This window comes from Cebus imitator, unplaced genomic scaffold, assembly GCF_001604975.1.
Source record: "Cebus imitator isolate Cc_AM_T3 unplaced genomic scaffold, Cebus_imitator-1.0 Scaffold307, whole genome shotgun sequence".
Classification (NCBI taxonomy): Eukaryota; Metazoa; Chordata; class Mammalia; order Primates; family Cebidae; genus Cebus; species Cebus imitator.
The window spans coordinates 2,600,785-2,609,969 of NW_016107622.1; the positions used below are offsets into that span (position 1 = coordinate 2,600,785).

General features: G+C 39.5%; 1 protein-coding gene across 2 annotated transcripts in view; it reads left to right on the forward strand.

Moving 5' to 3' along the window:
• The first annotated feature begins 643 nt into the window (after positions 1 to 643).
• Positions 644 to 9,185, forward strand: part of LOC108285812 (syntaxin-binding protein 5) — a 127,504-nt gene continuing 118,962 nt past the window's right edge. The window contains exons 1-2 of one of the 2 annotated variants that reach the window (XM_037729498.1): positions 644 to 1,140; positions 2,418 to 2,515. In XM_037729498.1, the coding sequence (XP_037585426.1) occupies positions 985 to 1,140; positions 2,418 to 2,515 (254 nt within the window). In that variant the 5' untranslated portion in view covers positions 644 to 984. The remainder of the gene's footprint in view (positions 1,141 to 2,417; positions 2,516 to 9,185) is intronic. The other variant, XM_017503254.2, reaches the window with a different exon arrangement.

Here is a 9,185-nt window from a genome sequence, read left to right on the forward strand (position 1 = left end):
ACACGACTAGGGTGGGAGAAATTTAGCCAGCGTCTGGGATTTTCGCAGGAGATAATTTAAGTCCCAGCTTCGCTCCGGCTGGGGGGCTGGGGGCCTGCGGGGCCAGGGTGGGAGAACGGGGCTGCGGTGCGCATGCGCAGGTCCCGCAGCCCGGCTCCGCGGAGGCCCAGCTGCCGCCACCGCCGCGGCCCGCGCTGTAACCGCGGCTGCCGCCGCTGCTCGGGGCGGGCGTTGGTGCCGTGTGCCGAGGCGCCCTGTCAGGCGAGGGGGAGCGGCTGGGCGGGGAGAGCCGGCGGCCGCGGCGGCGCCTGAGGAAGGCAGCCGGGCTCGGGAGCGGCGAGGGCGGGCCGGTCCAGCGGCGGAGGAGCGAGACGGAGCGAGGCGGGCAGCGCGGGGACCCACCCCAGGCACCCTGTGTGCGAGGCCGGGCGGGGAGGCCGAGCGGCGGCCGCGGACGGGGAACCGGCGACCCCCGGGAGGAGGAGAAGGAGCCAGAGGACGCCGCCGAGGGACTGCGGGGCCGGGGCGGGCGAGCAGCGGCGGGGCCGCGGGCCATGGACGCGGCGGCGACGGTGGCGGCGGCGGGGGCGAGCCCGGGTGGCGGCGCGGCGCAGAGTCCGCCCGCGGCCAGGTGAGGCTGGGCTGAGCGGGCTCGGGCGCCGCCGCCACTGCTGCTGCTGCTGCCGGGCCGCGGAGCGAGGAGGCGGCGGCGGCGGCTGAAGCGGCGCCACAGCAGCCGCGCCGAGCAGCGGCGGCCTCGGAGGAAGAGGGGTCGCCGCCCGGGGTTCTTGCAGCCGCCGCTCCTACCGTCGCAGTATTTCCTGTTCGGATTATCTTTTGCTTCCCCCTCAGCTGCCTCCTTGCCCTCACACTCCCACTCCTCCGTTTCCGCGGTCGAAGCTGTCCTCGGCCCCGGCTAGTCTCCCCCGCCCGGGGACCCCCTCTGCCTTGCCTCGCGGGCTGCGGGGGAGCCCCGCCGAGACCATGAGGAAATTCAACATCAGGAAGGTGTTGGATGGCCTGACCGCCGGCTCGTCCTCGGCGTCACAGCAGCAGCAGCAGCAGCAGCAGCATCCGCCTGGGAACCGGGAGCCGGAGATCCAGGAAACGCTCCAGTCCGAGCACTTTCAGCTCTGCAAGGTGAACGGAGCGCGCAGCCCCGCGACGCCGTCATTGAAAAATTGGGGTTCTTTTAAGGGGGCTACTCGGGCTTTACATGGAAATGCAAGGGAAGAGAACGCCGATAGTAATAACTAATGAAAGGCTCGCTCCTCCCCTAGCAAAGGTTTCTTCGATGGGTTGTTTTGGAAATTGATACGTTACTCCTCTTCGTTGTTTTTGCTCTCTCCCCTTTGCACATGCAGCACTCAGTTTAAGATTGCTTCAAACTATTATCTGACCATTAATTCTAACACTGCCAGTACTAACCTGGAAGCTTTTATATTCAAGCGTTTTAATATAATTCACCAACTTCGAAGTTTCCTTTGGAAACGGTGTCTAATGAATGTTGTTTATCAAAAAGCCAAACCTGTTCTACCAAACCTTTGCTCACTTTTCCCTTAAAATGTGGTGTGAGTGGCTTGCGATAAGAAATCGCAGTTTTTGTTTTTTTTTTTTATCATTATGTTTGTTAAAACGTTAGTACTGAGATTTTTGCCTGTTAATGGCACGATAATTGCCATAGCGTTCTGTAATTCAGAAAGAATGATGCAGCGAATTAATTCAGCAGCTGCTTAATGAGAAACACAAACTTGTCTCGGCACTAATACCTGCCTTTTTCATAAATAGCCATGTCTTTGTATATCAGAGTTTTTAGAAAGTGGGTACATAAATATATATTTTGGTCTAATGCCCTAAAATAATTATGGCCTTAATAGTAAATTTCAAAAATATATGTTGTACTCATCTTCGTTCTGTTACAAGTGTAAAATATTGGGATAGAGGTTTGATTATTGTTTTACTGAATGCTTGGATAAAGTAATTATATGACAGTTTTTCCTTAGAATTACTCGCGTTAGCATCCAAATAAAGTAATGATGAAACGAATACTGCCAAAATAAAGCATGAATTGCATTTGATGGGTTTACAGAATTTTGGACTATTGCAAACTTCAGTCATTCGGTGTCGGATGTAATAGTGTAGAATATTAATAAAAGATTTTCTTCAATGGAATACCAGTATTATGGAAAAGTAGAAATTAAAACCTATCGCTGGACTAGATTTTTGTTAGTTTCAGGTTCTATGTGAATAACTTTGTTAATGTAGGTTTCACTTATTTCTTTAGAAGCAGTAAGTGCATGTGTATTTGTTTTGCATCAGTGGTAGTTGGTTCTAAATCCTAACGCCTCTGTTGACTTTTCTATTTTTAAATTTCGCTTGCTGCCTTTGTTGCTGTGATGTCACTTGCCCATCCCTAGACTGTTCGCCATGGATTTCCCTATCAACCCTCAGCCCTGGCCTTTGATCCTGTACAGAAGATCCTGGCAGTGGGAACTCAGACTGGTGCTTTAAGGCTGTATCCTTTCTTTAATTTTATTTTTTAACTTCTACTTTGTTCTCCTAAGTCCTTGTGTGTTGCTGATTAGTTCCAAAGAAAATTTTTATTTTCCTGTTTAATTTTAAAGAAATGGTGTGATCAGATGTATACTATGAGAAATCATGTGTTGGCTTTTTCCTTGATTATAATTCAGCTTATATGCTGCGGTGATGTTTCTTAGCTCTTAGTTTATAGTAGCAAAACATATATCCAAATAGAGGTCTAAAGTTTTATTATAATTTTCTTTGTAAGGAGATAGAAGTTTCTAAGGGAAAATATATCTGCTTATACTATTGGTCTCATGAATGTTAAGGTTGAGGTTTAAAGACAATGACTTTTTAAAATATTATGCATAGTAGACATTGAACTTATGACCTATTATTCTAATGAATTAGAGGTTATATTTGAATCTGAATTTGGTTGTTTTTGGCATGGCCATGTAGAAAAACCATTAGCAGAAGATAAATGCAGCAAATGAATTTTCTATAAATAGTTGTAAAGGGTTAATATTTCTAGCACTTTGTAGAGCTTTTTCTTGAAAAGTGCATAGGGATAAATTTATTCTCGATATATTTTTTCTCTTTTATGGTCTGCATTTGTTATGTACTTGTAAAAACTGTTAGGTTACTATACATGAAACTACTAGTGCGGAAATAGTGACTCTTCCTGGTTATATATGAACTATACTAGTTTTATCAGGCATTTTTTTCAGATACTTCAAAAGATTTTTTTCAAGATAATTTTTTTAGAACAATACAGACTACTCACTTTCTATTTTTATATTGAAATGTGTTTTCTTTTAGTGTGACTTTTAAGCATACTTAACCTAAATATGTTGTTATTTTTAAACTTAAGCATAAGATTTTGTATCCAGCCATCTGTAGGATGTCTACCTCCTACATATTAGTGAGTAATGTGTTGGTGATAAATAGAAAAAAAAAATCACTAGATGATCTCAATAGACATTACTATTGTCAGAAAAAAAAAAAAAAAAAAAAGAAATGTGGGATAGGGGAGGAGATTTCCCCTTCACATTTTAAATTTTTCTGGCTCCTGAGAAGGAGTGAGGGAACTTGCATTTGAGTTAAACGTGTGCCAGGCATTTTACTTCTATCTTAAAGTCACTATTTCAAAGAAGTACTATGTGGTATAAAGATATGCCTCAAGTTTTATTAGTCATTTAGCGTGCTATCTTAAAAATGCTAATAAAAGTTTTCAGATGGACTATTGAACTGTGTTACTAAGTGAAGTCTGCTATACATAGTAAATTCTATGCAGTCCTAACTATATAAATGGCAAAATCTGACCAGACTAGATCTGAATCTGTTAATTTCTGAGTCAGTATGTCTGAAATGCTCTTGCCCAAATATCTAGATAGTTATGACCAGATTATTTTTTTGGCTTCAATTGTTTAGATATTTTTATTCTTGAATCCAGTGATCAAGACCATCTAGTTTAGGGTTGTGTGAAGATGGGAATTAATTTATTTTGTCTGTGTGGGTACTGAGTGTTCAGCAAAACTCTGTAGTGATGAGGCTAGTACAGCGTTGGATCTAGATGCATTCTTTGGAACTGAAAGCAGATTTTTTTTATCCCAACACAAGAATTTGATAAATGGACTAGAAGAAGGAAAGTAAAGTTGAATTAAATCAGCCATTTTTCCATTATTTTGCTTTTCTTTAAAATGAGTTTTGGTTGTACTGTTTTCCCAGTGTGGTCTCGACATTCTTTTGGTAAATAACCTTTTTTCTTTTTAACAGCCAATCTAGCCCTTTTATAATTTAGTATAATTATAAGTGAGTACCACCAGCAAGGCTGATTTTATAAAATCAGATTCTTAGACAACACCTTTACCCTAATACATTTGAGTAATTAGCAAGTTGGCACAAAAGGTGTAAAGCGCTAGGCCTAGTGCTAATTGCCAATTAAAAGCAAGGATCGGGTGGCCAAAATTATCACTTGTATATGACTTTTGGTGTATGTGCTTTTTATAGTTAAATATTATCTGAATAAAAGTGAACCTGTAAGTATGGTTTGCAATTATACTCTAATTTAGTTGTTTTAGAGCCTTCTTACTAAGAATGAAGTCTGGGAAACTGTTTACCAAATTACTTTCTACTTTGCCTTTTTATGAGATTTCTATGCACATTCCAGAGTGATAAATTGGCTTGCTTGCCAGTAATACCACCTAGTCATTCCTTCTGTTAGGTTTCAGTAGCAGATGAGCTTTTGATCTTTATTTATTATGGTTCTGATTTATAGAAAATGACTAAGCCCTTTTTATATTTTTATCTCATTTTTTACATATGTGCTTTAAGATATATGTTAGTGTCTCCTTCTTTGTTATTTTTGAAACTAGACACCTAAATTTCAAATCTCCACATTGGTTTAACAGGCAAATTTATTATAAATGTGTATATATTGACTGTGATCTTTTGCATATTTTCGTATTGCAATTGGTTTATTTTGATCCTTTATTCTCTTCTTTTATTAGACTCTTGTAACCTGTAACGCAGTTGTCCTAAAAGGTGTCATTAGAGCAGAAAATAGACTTCTAGATAAAGTATTTTCCTTGCAGTATTAAAAGTAGGAGATATTTTCAGAAGTAATATTAGGCTATTACAATTCCAAATGTAATTTGACTGATAGAATATCTTCCTAAATGTTAGAGTACTAACCTAAGTTGATTTATCTATCCTGGATTGAAACAGAAAAACCAGACAAGAAAGTTATATCTAATAGCTAATATTTGAAGACAAGGATTAGTGAAAATCTGAATCCTTTAATAATAATTAATAAATAATGCAAAATAAATTTAATGTATTTATACATTAATGTATAGCAAATGATGGATGATATAAATATGCTGAATGCTAAAGTGTCTTGGCTTCTGGAGAATATGAGATTGAGGAATGAAGGTATTTTTAATAATGCTATTGTTGTCTTTATCTAGACTTCTGATTTACTACCAAAATTTCAAATTGTTTATACTGTAATATAATTATGGGTTATCCTGATCTTATTCTTCAAATATATTTTTTTGAAACACAATGAGGTCATTTTATATATGAGTATTTCAAGGATTGAGCAGAAAAATGGAATTTCAAGTTTATGGGACTTGTATAAAAATTTGAGGTTGTTTAAAAAGAGTTGTCAAATTATTCTCAAAGAACCTGATTCATTGTCTTCTTGACTGGTGGAAAATACAGTGAAATAGACCATTTCTATTATGATATTGTCTTTTTTATTGCAGAGTAATGTTGCTGGAGACAGGCTTACAAAATGATTTTTTACCTTAGAGTTAACAAGCACCTGAGTATCAGACAACATTAGATGATAAATTGTGACCTGAATTCTGATTTTTCTCTTTCCACTAAATAATTACATGTCCTTGAATTAGTTTTTTTTTTTAACTATAGAAATGCAGGTGCAGTATTAAATGATTTCTTCAAGGAACAACTTTGTGATTTCAAGTAGCTATATATTTTTCTAGGGGAGTAATACAAAAGAAATGAAAATGTAGTCCTTTCTTTTAAAAAGTTTCCAGTCCTAACCAAAAGACTGGAACTAAATAAGGAGTTGAAGTTAGAGAATTATTTAGGGCTCTACTGACATTACGCAAAGTCAAGTTACATGTAAATTTGTTGCATTTGATGAACATTTCTACACATTAGTAGATAAGGATTCAGAATGACAGGGAGGAAGGAGTGGGAAAATTATTCTAGGTAAGGAAAACAGTATGGGTAAAAGTATGAAAAGAGTATTATCATGCCAGTTTGGAGGAGTGCAAAAGGGGCTGGTTGGAATAATTGAGTTAGCAGGAGAAATAAGGAGATGGTTGAGGGTCTTGAATGTTAACCTAAATATCTGCATGATGTTCCGTTAAGAATCATAGTTGTGTAATAGGAGATGCTGACATGCTGACAGGAAAACAGAGTGATTTTTAGCATGATGAATGGGGTAGTGGTGTCTTAGATGAAAAGGATGGACCAAGCGAACCTCACAGATAGGTAGTAAAGTGGATCCAAAACAGGGATGGCAGAATGGACATTGGAGAAGGGCTTGACTTGTTTGTGTAAAATCTTAGGGAGTAACTAAGGATGATAAGGTTTTGCAAGTAAAACAATGAGGCAATTACAAGTGAAGTGGAAAACTTGGCAAACAAGTGGCAGAGAAATGTTGAGTTTGAAATTGTGTTATCCGAGGTCAAGAGATCGAGACCATCCTGGTCAACATGGTGAAACCCCGTCTCTATTAAAAATACAAAAAATTAGCTGGGCATGGTGGCGTGTGCCTGTAATCCCAGCGACTCAGGAGGCTGGGGCAGGAGAATTGCCTGAACCCGGGAGGCGGAGGTTGTGGTGAGCCGAGATCGCACCATTGCACTCCAGCCTGGGTAACAAGAGCGAAACTCCATCTCAAAAAAAAAAAAAAAAAAAAAAAAAAAGAAATTGTGTTATCTTTTATCATTTTACCATTTTGAGAGTGTAGCCTGAACTACTTATTTTAGTGTGAGAAATTGATATACTTTCAGTTTTCCATGTTTTTTTGTCTGGTCCTTGGTGATTTCCACAATTTTGTTATTGAATTTATATTTAAAGTCTTTATTAGCTGTTAGGCATTGTCCATTTATTTTCTGTCAGTGTTTCTCAAAGTGGTAGCATTTGGGGGAGGCTAATTCTGTGGGTTTGTCTAGCGCATTGCAGAATATTTAATATCCCTGTCTCCCACCTGCTAAATGCCCATGTTGCCTCCCTGCCAATGTGGTAACCCAAACCCTCCAATATACTCCCAGGTGCCCCTGGTTGAGAACCACTGCATTTAGCCCAAGTTTTTCACCAGTTAAATCAGAATAATAACCCTACCTAGTTTGCGAGGTTATTGTCACATTTAAATCTAATAAAATGCGTGTGTAGCTTTTAAGATCATGAATGGATGTTTTGGTATACATTATTATTAATATGAGAATTTTGCTGTGGCTTTAATTTTCAGGACCTTCGTTTTATCAGCAAATACTGAGTGGCAACTGTAGGAAGGCCTTCATATATTTTGTAGCTAATACAAACTTTGACAGAAAGATATTGAAAAGCACAGTTTTTCTCTTTGTGTCTTTAAAATGGCTGTGTTCTTCTCAACCACAAGTTTGCAAAATTGCTACTTAGATGTGATAGTAATGTATGTGAAAGTTTCTCAAACGTAGTAAATGCTAAATAAATTATTGTTTAATGACTTTCTGTACTGTACTTACAAGATAGCATTAGGATATTTTGACTTGCTACTTACTAACTTTATTTTATAAAACATAATCATACCATGGGAAAAAAACTGGAAGTGATTTTTGTTTGAAATAGTTAAAGGTAATTAGTTTAGCTAGAATTTAGCCAGGTATGCCCCCCACCCCAACAGAGATGAGGGTCTCACTCTGCTACCCTGGCTGGAGGGCAGTGGCAGGATTATAGTTCACTTGAGCCTTCACCTTCTGGGTTCCAGCAGTCCTCCCACCTTGGCCTCCCAGGTATTTGGGACCAGAGGTGTGTACCACCACTAATTATTTGTATTTTTGATAGAGACAGTTACACCATGTTGTCCAGACTGTTCTTGAACTCCTGAGCTCAGCCTCCCAAAGTGCTGGGTTTACAGGCAGGAACGACCAGGACAGATTGTTATCCACTCTTCTCCATTTCCATTGTTTTTGTCCATAGCCACTTTCCTCCTCCTCCATCCTTTTTGTTCATGGAAGAGTTGTGGTCATTTGGAATTGTAATTGTGCAGGAGAAGCAAGGAGTTTGAAATACCTCAACTCATGTCTCAACTCTTAGCTCGTCATTTAAGAAGACATTGCATAAAGGGAAGAATGAGTGCTGTATCAGCTGTAAGTTGTGATTCTTAGCATGGACTACTGCAGCAGGAGGAATAGGCACATTTATTTCAGAACAACCAGAAATGGAATCTGCTTGGAGACAGTTTATTTTGCAGTGGATTTCTTGTGGAGGAAAACAAATGTGGTAGAAACCAAGGAATTGAAAAGAATATGTTAACTATTGGAGAATCAAGTCTGTGCTTTGTAAGCCTTTTGCCTTAAGTGAGTTTTTATCTCTGTTTTTTTGTTTGTTTGTTTGTTTTGTTTTCTGTTTGTTTTTTAGTATGATTCATTTGAAATTACAGCTTAACTTTGCCATCCTCAAGGAAAAAGTAAAGACATTTTGGAAGAATTACCTTATTATTAGGTGATTCTTGTTCTAATAATCTTCAGACTCATTTTGTATAAGTGAACTAAAATCTCTGTGCTTCAGTTTCCTTTGTGTAAAATGAGGAAATTGTATTATTTCCAAGAATGCTTCCAACTTTTGGATCTTCTTTTCTGTGGGGGATTTAGGAATTCTTTGGACTGTGTTCCTGTGGGGGGTTCTTCTGTTTGCTCTGAGTTCCTGTTAATGAGGATGAAGTATTAGACTCCATGCCATTGTGGCGCCATCAGCTTTATATCCATTGACTACATCCATAATGCAAGTCAGTAGAAGCACAGGTGTCAACCTTTGTTTACAGAAGGGGCCAGGAAAGAGCATGTGAATGAACTAACACAGATATCTTTCCTTGAAACAGTAGCTCACATTGAATACTAAGATGGTGGATTGTAGCATTTTCTGTG